The sequence below is a fragment of the Bactrocera oleae genome, chromosome 2 (assembly GCF_042242935.1).
Source record: "Bactrocera oleae isolate idBacOlea1 chromosome 2, idBacOlea1, whole genome shotgun sequence".
Taxonomy (NCBI): domain Eukaryota; kingdom Metazoa; phylum Arthropoda; class Insecta; order Diptera; family Tephritidae; genus Bactrocera; species Bactrocera oleae.
In genome coordinates this window covers 66,492,506-66,505,499 of record NC_091536.1, presented here as the reverse complement: position 1 = coordinate 66,505,499, position 12,994 = coordinate 66,492,506, and the positions used below count along the sequence as shown (strand labels likewise).

The 12,994-nt window shown below is 35.5% G+C and overlaps 2 protein-coding genes across 2 annotated transcripts; both read right to left on the bottom strand.

Annotated features, from left to right (window-relative positions):
- Positions 1–3,133: 3,133 nt before the first annotated feature.
- LOC118681557 (outer dynein arm-docking complex subunit 1-like) lies at positions 3,134–5,774 on the bottom strand. The gene has a single exon (XM_070105527.1). The coding sequence runs from the start codon at positions 5,590–5,592 to the stop codon at positions 3,931–3,933; it is 1,662 nt and encodes a 553-aa protein (XP_069961628.1). The 5' UTR covers positions 5,593–5,774; the 3' UTR covers positions 3,134–3,930.
- Positions 5,775–9,986: 4,212 nt separating this feature from the next.
- Positions 9,987–12,029, bottom strand: LOC106615122 (outer dynein arm-docking complex subunit 1-like). Its single transcript, XM_070105526.1, has one exon. The coding sequence runs from the start codon at positions 11,837–11,839 to the stop codon at positions 10,178–10,180; it is 1,662 nt and encodes a 553-aa protein (XP_069961627.1). The 5' UTR covers positions 11,840–12,029; the 3' UTR covers positions 9,987–10,177.
- Positions 12,030–12,994: the final 965 nt, after the last annotated feature.

The window sequence follows — 12,994 nt, the reverse complement described above, 5'->3', positions numbered from 1 at the left end:
AGAAAAGGACAGGTGCAAAATTTCAGATCGATAGCTTAAAAACTGAGGGACTAGTTTGTATATACACAGATAGACGGACAGACGGACATGGCTAAATCAACTCAGCTCATCATGCTGATCATTTACGTATATATTTCATAGGGTCTCCGACGTTTCCTTATGGGTGTTACAAACTTCGTGGCAATCTTAATATACCCTGTTCAGGGTATAAATATAAAATTATCCGTATTACCTATTTTTCTAAACAGCGATTCATCATGCTCGTGCAAACATAAATAATGCCTATACTAATTACCATAAGCCTGAAGAGAAAGAGATAGTAGTTCAGTGTAAGGATCATTTAGTGCATCTTGGCTCTCAGAGCAGAGGATATCTATTACAAACAAATAGGCTGACTAAGTTCGGGTGTAACCCAACATTTATAGTCTGGCAATTTTGAAAGACCAAAGCCGGGGGCATATTTTCAGGTGTCGTTAAAACTATAAATTGAAAAATGTTGCAAAAGAATTTAATATTCATTATTCGACGAAATTATGAATGGATCAGAATCATATTTGGTATCTAACTTAAGCTATAGCTCATAGAATTACTTGGCCTTATATTAAAGTCAATCTAATACAAATATCTATATTCATCATATTAGTGCTGAAAAGATACACATCGATATCCATAATTTTTGTTACCAAAAGACATAATGCTAATTAATATATTCTTGCTTAATTTAATATATTATTATATATTAAATTATATATATTATTAGTTATCTTCTATGGAGTTACATATACGATATAGAAATTCTGCCCTACGAAATTAAATAAGTAAGGAAGCACTAAATTTGGATGTAACCGAACATGTCACACTCTTACAAGTATAACTTGCAAGAATCAAAGCCGGGGAAATACCTTCAGTTGTAGGCAAAAAAGCTTCAGATTACAAAATGAATTAACATGAATTAAATATTCATTATTCCACGAAAGTTATTTTAAAATCATGTTCAAATGACATACTTGTATGTGTATCTGACATAAACTTAACCTAAGAGGCTAAATTTAATATATTGATTTGATGTGCGATACGTCAACCGGAAGATCGGAATTGATGATATTAGGGCTATGAGATAAAGATCAAGGTCTACACCAACTCCATTCATGTTCAGCGCAAAACAATTAATATAATAAGGGCCGTTAGAAAAACGAAAATTATTATATTTCCGACATTAAACTACAGTATATCCTATATTATATGCTCAGTTAATTTTGTTGCGATGTATAACATATTGGTCGATATATACGGTATAAAGCCAACCGACAGTTTAAAAATCTTGCATTAGGTATATGGTAGTTAGAGGTAGTATTTACCCGATTTTATCCTGTTTGGCATTACTTCATAATGTTAAAAAAAAATATGCTCTCTGAGTTTCATTAAGGTACCTCACATACCACCAAAAATATATAAGGAGTAAAGTCAACTAGATGTTTGAAAATCCTGAAATACGTTATATGGGAGCTAAAGCAAGTTTTCTCTTGATTTTATCCATGTTAAGCATAGAGATGCACTGTTAGGAGAAAAACACGCTTACTTCATTTTATTAAGATAACTCATATGTTGGCCGACATATGCGGTATAAGGTCAGCCGGAAGTTCTTTCCATTAGGTACATGGGAACTAAAGGAAATATTGACCCGATTCAACTCATTTTCGAAATACAAACATACTACAATATTATCAGGAAAAGATTCTCTCCTAATTACAATTATATATCTCACACATTGAATGATTTCTGATATCTGGGGGCTTGAAGAGTTATGGTCCGATTTTGACCATTTTTAGACCTTAGATAGCATATGTTAAAGGCACTATGTGGGAAAAGTTTTTTATACCGATATATTAATTGGTGTTTGATTTGTGTGTATACTGGAAAGTGAAAAAATCAAATGGAATTTAAAATTGTGTTATATGGGAAATAGGCGTGATTGCAGTTCGATTTTGCCTATTTTAGCGCTGTATCATGGAAATGTCAAAATAATGTACCAAATTTGGTTGCAATTGGTGCAGTAGGTCCGGAGATATGTGATTTCATTTAAATGTGGGCGGTGCCACACCCATCTGCCAATTTTGAACATCGCTCCTATAGAGCCAGCCTGAATGTAAAAATGTATGTCTCTGACGCATTTAGTTATGCATTTATCGCACTTGTAGTAGTTTTTGACAAAACCGTTATATGAAAAGTGGACGGGGTTATCATCCGATTTCAACCATTTTCACACTGTCGGTAGGGGTGTCAAAATGATTTGTTTTGTGCAAATTTGGGTGATATAGCTTAAATGGTTTGGGAAATATATACATTAAACCAATTAAAGGCGGGGCCACTCCCACTTTAAAATTTTTTTTAAACCACAGGTGCCCATTGCTACCCTGTACCAAATTGCAGTCATGTATTTTACAAACCGAACAAAACTAAACTCTGCAAGAGTACAAAAATTGGGTTTACGATCAGTTATGCAATTACTAGCTTTATATTAGGGGTTTGTGTTTGGACCGAATTAAAATCGCAAAAATATTGAGCTGACTAAACTGTTTTAAGTCAACTCAAAATTCTAAAAATTTACCCAATTGTATCCATTCTCGGCACAGGGTCAGTTTATTTTCAGAAATAGGCTCTATCTGAATTTAGTTAAGATAACTCACACATTGATCGATAAAAGTGGTTTAAAGTCAGTTGAAATTTTGAAAATATGCATATTGGGTACCTATTTTCGACACAAAGTCATTCTTATCAGAAAGAGATTATCGCTCAATTTCAGTTTCGGTATAAAGACAAAATTAGGCACACATTCGGTATCTGGGGCTCCTTAAAATATATTGGCCAATCACGACCATTCTTTAGTGGAGAGATGGCATACTTAGAACGCACTTTTGTGCAAAAGAGTCACTCCCAATGTCCAAGTTTTACAATGAGTACCAATTAACCCGTTTGCACCAGGTTGGGAGTAAAATTTAATGCTTATGGCATTTTTGTTTAGTAAGTTATAGCACTTTGAATTGCTTTTATTATAACCGTTATACGAGGGTGAATGAAGAATAAACTTGTGGAACGAAATTCTGATACCCACTTGACTGTCAGAAAAAACGCGTTTTTCTAAATTTGTACGAAGAGGCATTTCATTTAATATACAAATAAAAACAATTTACATTTACAGAGTTTAATAATAATCGGCGATTCGGTTTGGATTCCCTTCAACCCGTAGCCGATCTCCATAAAGAAGATGATTTCTCTACTCAAAATTCTCTTAAAATCGAATAAACATTTTGGTTTTTGACAAAATGGTGGCTGCCTAAAATGAAAGTTGTTTTATTATTATCAAAAACTTATTCATTCCTATTGCCTGACAAGAGCTTGTATATCTAAGAAGGTGAAAAATACAAGCAGATAGGTCCAACCATTTTTGAGAAATTTTTCTTACCGACTCCGAAAGCAGCGTTTCGAGAAAAACGCGTTTAAAGTTTTAGTAGCCGAGTAAACAAAGTTAAAAAAAAAACTTCAACTTCAAAGTTTCAGAGAATATGCTCAAATACATTCCAAAAATAATTCGTTTTTGAAATTGGCAATTGCATATATCTCTAATTGAAATTACTGAATATTTTTCAGACAAGGAAAAAGGAAAATCTAGAAAAATCATTCTCCTTCTCCACTTGTACATGAGTAATGTGATTTGGCCGCAGAGCTTTTGTATTTTGCTGAAAAGAAAAACTTTCAGGAATTTGAGAAAATAAAATCTCTTCACAAATGTCACCCATCACCCAATAAATAAATAAAACGTTTTTTTTATAAAAACAAGTTACTTAGGCATTAACATGTTTTCCTATATACGAGGTTTATAATTGATTGCAATTAAATTCTCCACATCGGAGAAAGGAGCGACATAAAATTTTAGCCATTACGTTTTGCGGCAAGTATACGCGAATGTGGCAAACGACACTGACTAATGCTGTGCAAGCGATACTGAATCTCCGGTTGATTGATACGCTCGTACAATTTCTTCAATACCGTATTCAAGCTCTGTATGCCCTCGCCACCTTCGGTATCATCGACGTTGGTGGCATCGGCCTCGCCACACTCCGGACACTGTTGGGTGAGCACGACCTCATCTAACGGTGTCGGACAATCGCATAATTTGACAACATCCTTGACAATATATTCGCTCGAGTGCTTCTTAACGCGACGCTCGCACACATACTGTGCCACCGTTATGGAGTGTACGCGCTTTTCCAGTATCTTTAGGAAGTGCCGCATATTGAAGAGATTGACTCTGGTGAAATCACCCAGCAATGCTTTGAACGACTTGCAATCGGCACGTGATTGATCCTTAATTATTTGTATACCCTGTAGTAATTTCTCCAAACGCTCATCGTTTTTATCGCGCACTTCGCGTAACTCATCGTTGTGCTTTTGCTTCTCCTTTAAGTTGTTATCCAGCTTTTCAATGGTTTCGAGTTGATTCTGTAAGGTATTGTGATTCGTATGTTTCAGTTCGAAAATTTCATTAAACAACCGATTAACGGAATTATTTAGTAAAGTCATGTGATAGCTCATTTCATTGGCGTAATTAAAGTATGAATAATAGAGACTCTCTTGCTCTTGGAACTTGTTAATGACCGCATCGACGTCGGTGGAATTAGTGTAATCTAAAATTTTCTGCAATATTGTATTGTACAAGTCGATACGCTTACGATGTTTCTGCCTGAATTTTTCACGTCGCCGATACTCTTTCGGCTGCAAGTCATCAATTATTCTCTCGTGCGCTTTACAATCCAGAAAATAAAATTTCGCGTCTTCGGCCGCTCTATTCCGCATGGTCGCCTGCATTTCGACCATTTTCATTTCACGATCCTGCGCATCTTTCTTCGTCAGTATATTTATTTTCTCGTAGGCGTGTATGCAACTCTCGAAAGTGGCTAAAGCATATTCGATCAGATCCACTATATATTTTCTATCGCTGTTCAACTTTTGCACCAACTTCGTGTAGGCTTCATTGAAAGTGGTGCGATGTTGCAGCAACATTATCAAATCTTCGCGCAATTCGCTATTAATCGCCGCGAAAGCGCACTCGGTTCGCACGCCCACCTCTAGCTGATTCTCCAATATGTCCAGTTTCTTGCGCATGCGAGCCACATACGCTTGATGCTGTGTATCGGGCACCGTGCGTCTATTCAGTTCGTAGACTTGTTTGTTCACGCGACTAATTTCGCGTTGCAAATTCATTGTAGATTCTTTATAATAGCGTATATCGTCCGCTAAATGCTCCTGACACGCCACGTGACACTGTATATTGGACAGCGCACGATTGCTTTGACGTCGATGCGTTTCGCCGCTGGCAACCCAAATTTGTGCACGCAATGTATCCTTCTCTAAATTCAATTGATCGATGGTGTTTTGGTAACTTTGCGTCATGATCGTCTCTTTGCGCGTGCTCAACTTCGTCGATAGTATCGTCTTATATTGACGCTGTCGGCGGGTGAGCTCCTTCTGCTTTTGCCAGTAATGCTCGAGGAAGGTCTTCTTGTTGAACTCTTGACTTGTAGCTTCCGCCATGTTGTTGCCGTTGTAAAGAATTTCGTTAGATAATTCCTAGCACTATACTTATAAATTGCAAAATTACAAGTGTTATGCAAAATATACTCGGGATAGTGTAAAAACTTGATTGTGTAAAAAAAATAAAATGCGTATTAAATGAACGCTACCGTTCGGTTCCTCTGCTATAAGTCGAATAAAATGTGTAGAAAATTTTATTGACAGCTATATGAAGTAGTAGAAAACTGAGCTACCAAGTTAATAATGGGGTTTGAAAACCGTCAATAGGTACTTCAAAAATACTATAAACTGAATAAAGTAAATTAAGGCCATCATTAGAGTTGCAATAAGGCAACTTTTTTTAAACAAATCCAACACATGAAGTATGAGGAATAAAATCTTTGCCCAAAAGATCATGTGTACCCAATAATATTAATTTTTAAACTTGTTCAGTGTTAGTTCCAATCCAAGTTTAGGAATGCTTACTGCTCTGAGAATTCAGCGAAGATCGTTGGATTCCAGCTCTCTATACAATTTTTTTAAGTTTCATGAAGTAACCAAAAACCGAGTAATCGCTACTTTATTTAAAAGTGGGCGGAAACAGTGAACTTTTTATTTGTATTATACATTTAGGCTGAATCATTCATTATTCGTATATTTTTTTTCATTATTGTTTAGGCCTAGAGATTAATTCCATTTTATGGTAATTCATCATACGTGCAATTTTTGATTTTTTTTAGATTTCGGCTATTTTTTTCATTTAAAATAGCATTTTCTTAACCATTGATTTCAAAAATATAGATAAATCCAAATTCTACATCTTAACAAGTAAGAAAGGGCAAAGTTCGGGTGTAACCGAACATTTTATACTCTTGCAACTTGCAAGGATCAAAGCCGGGGAAATTACTACAGGTGTTGGCAAAACTTTATTTAAAAAATTGTTGCAAAAGAATTCAACATTCATTGTTCGACGAAATCGTGAATGGATTACTATTAGATTTGTAGCTTTTTAACTTATACCACATTACACAGCTCTACAAAAGTATTATTTTTTTTGCTGACCTAGATATTTCGATGGTTTCAAGTGTCCAGATTACGAATTTTTCTATGAAAGTATGCAAAAAATTATGCAAAGTTTTTAAGGTTTAATAAAAATCAAACCATTTATGGAGATATCAAAATCTATCGTCAGTTTTAATCAATGAAAAGCTAACTTTGGAGTCTCCAAATCCACAAAAATCGTTACAATCTATCAGTGAGAGTGAAAGGTAAGGTGAAACATCTACTCCAAAGTTATTTTCTCAAAATGAAATCATCAATTTAAAACGTAATCAATTTTGGAATGATGAAGCAATTTGTCAAAGAGTTGGATATGGAAGGATTTTGTTTAAATTAAGTAAGTAGAAAATTCCCTAAGCTTGTTATAGAAAAGTTGAAAAGTGGACTATTTCTTGATCCTCCAGTACGGCAATTCATCAAAGATACAGATTTTATCAAAGTTATGACTGTTTCGGAAAGTGAGGCTGGGAAAAGTGTAGTGTTGATACTAGAAATTTTCCTAGGTAACCACAAAGCATCAAATTATGAAGAAAATATGCTGACAAACTTTAATATTCTAGAAGAAAATAGTTAGACTATATCCGCAATCATTTCGATAAATTTTCGGATAATTACGATAGTTATAGTGAGAAACAAAGAGAGCGGTTCCACTTGGATCTAAAAGTAGTGGAAGAAAGTTATCAAAGTTAATGGGATCGTCCCGGTACTGCAGTTTATTGCTGATCCTTAAATAAACATTGTCAACATTAAAATTATAAGGGAAAAACTCATTTAATTGAGATATAATATATATTTTCGACATTTGTCTCTCTGTTTATATCGACCCTATATCTAGGGCAACAAAACCACTGTACACCATACCATAGACTTATACTTGACATAAACTCAACTCGACTCAAGAGGCTAAATTTAATTTATTGAGTTAATGTGGAAATTGTCAATCAGAGAATCGAAATTCAATTCATTAGGGATATGAGATTTGGACCAAGATCTAACATATTTCGATTCATATTTAACGATAAGCCACATAATTTTTAAAAAAGCTTGTCCACTTAATTTCATTAAAATATCACACATTCAGACCAACATAAATGGTTTACCACCTCACTGTAGTCGGAAATCATTATATAGAATATATTGAGGGCAGAGAAATGGAATGGCTGATTGTATTAATAACTCACACACTGAACGACAAATTCGGCATAAGGTTTGTGAGAAAAGAGAAAATCATAATATGGTATATATCCTCGTATGGGAGTTGGGGTAATTCCTAGACTAAAATCACATATTTTCGGCATTAAACTATAGCATATCCAATATTATACGTTCAGTTAATTTTGCTAAGATATCTTATAAGTTGATTGACATTCTCTTATGTTATACGGTAAAATGCCAACCAAAAGTTTGATAATATAATATTTTATTGAGTATATAGAAAATAATGGCAATTTTGGCAATACCACATACATATTATTAAGAGAAGAAGATGCTTTCAAAGTTTCTTTAAGATACCCCACATAACATCAAGAATATACTAGGTATACTTGTACATATATATGAAGAAAAGTCACCTCGAAGTTTCAAAAAGCTGAATATTAATTTTATGGAGCTCCAACCTCACCCAAATTTATCCATTTTAGTCACAAACATACTCTGTTATTAGAAAAACTATTCTTCTCTATTTCATTAAAATAACTCACATGTTGCCCAATATATGCTGTATAAAGTCAACTGGAAGTTCGAAAATCTTTATATTAGGTATATGGGGGCTCAGGACAGTATAGAGTCGATTTAAACCATTTTTGACACAAGGGTATATTAATATGAAAGAAGCTTTCTCTCTGAATTTCAATATTCTATCTCATAGATGGACAAATACTTTCGGGAAAAGATCTTCCATATATTCGGTATAAGGTGTTTTGAACAGTATGGGTCCGATTTCAACAATTTTTAGATTCGAGATAGCTTACCTTAAACTATTTGTATACTGAAAAGTAAAAGAATTAGATGGAATTTAAAATTGCTTTTCATTGGAAGTAGGCGTGGTTGTAGTCCGATTACGCCCATTTTCACACTGTAACATAGGACAGTCAGAATAATGTTATGTACTACTAATGAGTAGATGCAGAGATATGTAATTTCACCTAAAAGTGGACGGCGTCACGTCCATCGTTCAAGTTTGACACCTGCACATATAAAACGCTCTTGGGGCATCCTAAATATAATATAAAATTTGATGCCTCTGACGGGTTAATTGATTGATTTATATCACTTTTGGTACTGCTTAACATAACTGTTATATGGGGATTGGGCGGGGTTATCATCCGATCTCACCTATTTTTACACTGTCTTAAGAGTGCAAATTTGGATGTTACAGCTTGGCCGGTGTGGGAGATAAATACATTAAACCTATTTAACCTATTAAAGCCACAGATGCCACTTCTTAACCCGTTGTACCAAATAACAGTTATTTATCTTATTGTGAAGCTTAGTTATAGGGTTTTGATTATTTGCGTTAAATCGCTTACCTCAAACATTTTTTCCAAACAGTGTCGGCCATTGTTGATGAAAAATGGTATATATTGCTTTATGAGCGTGTGTATATCAAATCTCAGCTGTTTCAAAAATTTTTATTTTAAAAAATATTGCGAAATAATTCAATAAACGCTATTCGAAGAAAATTACTATTGAGCCGATTTTCGACACAAGAGCACATTATTATCAGAAAAATGTTTTTATATTTACGATATAAAGACAGGCATAGGCACTGTAGTCACATATTCGGTATCTCGGGGCAAATTTTTATTCCGATTTCTTCATTACATAAATCATACTGAGGTAAAAGAGTCATATGCAGTTTAAAATTCTAATGTATGGGAAGTAAGCGCTCTTGTAGTCCGATTTAATCCATTTTTAAACTGTTACATGAGATTTTCCGGATAAAGTTATACATGTGGTTGATATTGGTCAAGTAGTTTCTGAGATATGAAATTTCATCTAAAAGTGGACGATGCCACGTACAATTTTACATAGAGTTCTATGCACCACATTGTGGTTGTGGAATTTAATGCTTTTCGAAAAAAAAAATAACAAACTTCTCGAACGAAATTCTGAATGCAAATTCTGTATATTTTTCAGAGAAAAAAAGGACCATATAGAAAAATCGGGATCATTCAACAACTCTTCACGAGTATTATGAGTCGGATATATCAGATCTTTTGTTTTTTATTCTATAGAAGAATTTTTGGGAACACTCAAACACTCAAATTTCATGACTTCAGAAAAGTCACCCAGCATCCAATAAATAAATAAAACATGTTTTTTGTTTATAAAAAAAGGTTATTTAGGCATTAACATGTTTTCCTATATACGAGGTTTATAATCATACCCCTTCGGCCACAATGAATTTACAATCACACATCATCCAGCTAAGCATATTGCACACATACAAATGTATGCAACTACAATCCAACATATTTGGTTTAAATTTTATAACAATTGATTGCAATTAAATTCTCCACATCGGAGAAAGGAGCGCCATGAAATTTTAGTTATTACGTTTTGCGGCAAGTATACGCGAATGTGGCAAACGACAATGACTAATATTGTGCAAGCGATACTGCATCTCCGGTTGATTGACACGCTCGTACAAATTCTTTAACACCGTATTCAAGCTCTGTATGCCCTCGCCACCAACGGTATCATCGACGTTAGTTGCATCGGCCTCGCCACACTCTGGGCACTGTTGGGTGAGCACGATCTCATTTAACGGTGTCGGACAATCGCATAATTTGACAATATCCTTAACAATATATTCGGTCGGCTGCTTCTTATCATGACGCTCGCGCACATACTGTGCCACCGTAATGGAGTGTACGCGCTTCTCCAGTATCTTCAGGAAGTGCCGCATATTGAAGAGATTGACTCTGGTGAAATCACCCAGCAATGCTTTGAACGACTTGCAATCGGCACGTGATTGATCTTTAATTATTTGTATACCCTGTAGTAATTTCTCCAAACGCTCATCGTTTTTATCGCGCACTTCGCGTAACTCATCGTTGTGCTTTTGCTTCTCCTTTAAGTTGTTATCCAGCTTTTCAATGGTTTCGAGTTGATTCTGTAAGGTATTGTGATTCGTATGTTTCAGTTCGAAAATTTCATTAAACAACCGATTAACGGAATTATTTAGTAAAGTCATATGATAGCTCATTTCATTGGCGTAATTAAAGTATGAATAATAGAGACTCTCTTGCTCTTGGAACTTGTTAATGACCGCATCGACGTCGGTGGAATTGGTGTAATCTAAAATTTTCTGCAATATTGTATTGTATAAGTCGATACGCTTACGATGTTTCTGCCTGAATTTTTCACGTCGCCGATACTCTTTCGGCTGCAAGTCATCAATTATTCTCTCGTGCGCTTTACAATCCAAAAATTCAAATTTCGCGTCTTCGGCCGCTCTATTCCGCATGATCGCCTGCATTTCGACCATTTTCATTTCACGATCCTGCGCATCTTTCTTCGCTAATATATTTATTTTCTCGTAGGCGTGTATGCAACGCTCGAAAGTGGCTAAAGCATATTCGATCAGATCCACTATATATTTTCTATCGCTGTTCAACTTTTGCACCAACTTCGTGTAGGCTTCATTGAAAGTGGTGCGATGTTGCAGCAACATTATCAAATCTTCGCGCAATTCGCTATTAATCGCCGCGAAAGCGCACTCGGTTCGCACGCCCACCTCTAGCTGATTCTCCAATATGTCCAGTTTCTTGCGCATGCGAGCCACATACGCTTGATGCTGTGTATCGGGCACCGTGCGTCTATTCAGTTCGTAGACTTGTTTGTTCACGCGACTAATTTCGCGTTGCAAATTCATTGTAGATTCTTTATAATAGCGTATATCGTCGGCTAAATGCTCCTGACACGCCACATGACACTGTATATTGGACAGCGCACGATTGCTTTGACGTCGATGCGTTTCGCCGCTGGCAACCCAAATTTGTGCACGCAATGTATCCTTCTCTAAATTCAATTGATCGATGGTGTTTTGGTAACTTTGCGTCATGATCGTCTCCTTGCGCGTGCTCAACTTCGTCGATAGTATCGTCTTATATTGACGCTGTCGACGGGTGAGCTCCTTCTGCTTTTGCCAGTAATGCTCGAGAAAGGTCTTCTTGTTGAACTCTTGACTTGTAGCTTCCGCCATGTTGTTGCCGTTGTTGTGAATTACGTTAGATAATCCCTAGCGCTATGCGTATAACCAGCGGAATTACAAATTTTATGTGAAATATACTCGGGTTAATGTAAAAACTTGATCACGCAAAAAAAAAAAATTATAAAATGCGTATTTAAATAAACGCCACCGTTCGGTTTCCCCGCAATAAGTCGAATGAAATCTGTTGAAAAATTTTATTGACAGCTATACGAAGTAGTACAAAACTGTTTTAGAAAACCGTCAACAGGTAATTCAAAAATATTAAAATCTGAATGAAATTAATTTAATTGAATTATATTATTGATTATAGTAGATTATAGTGGAGACTTTGATCAAAACATCAAATAGTTATCGCAAAAAGGTGTTACCTAAAGGTTTGTTGGAGCGTTACACCTCTTTACTTCTGTCAAGAAGGGATTAAAACTGGTGAAAGTGCACCAGTACGATGTTTCGGTAGGCGTGATAAAGCAGTTAAGCAATCGATAATGTACATTGGATTTCCAGTAAGGTTCAACTCCACCACACAAGACAAAAACCACCATTGGTGGCTTAAAAGCAATATTCCCGGTTTCATACTATCAGCTGATGATGAATGATGGAAGTTCAGATTTAAGCCTATTGGACTACAGAAATGGGGAGCATGGCTTATCAAGCATCTCACAGAAATTTGGAGTCTTAAAAAAACTTTAGATACGTCGGCGTCGTCGATACCAATAGAAACTGTGCGTGCTGCTATTGATCAATCGTCGGATAATTTGTGGGTTTGTGTAAAAGCAAACGTTGATCATTTCTTACAAAATTGTATACATTATGAAACATAATAAACTTTGTTAAAAAATGTATTATAATTTCATTTTTATATCGGCCTAAAATTGTAACAGAACTTATGGCAGGACTAAGTAAACCTATTGTTCTAAAAATGAAGCAGGCAATGGCAAAACAGAAAAACGTCAGCGGCGACGTAACGAACATCGAACAACATTCTTCGATAATATTAAAAGCTACGGAAGGAACTGGATGATGTCTGAGAACAAACCGCAGTCTATAGTTGAAATCAACAACCAACCGGATGCATCGCCCCAGGCCACCACATCTAAACGGCGAGCCATCAGTTTTGCAGAAACATCTATTGTACACAATTTTCAA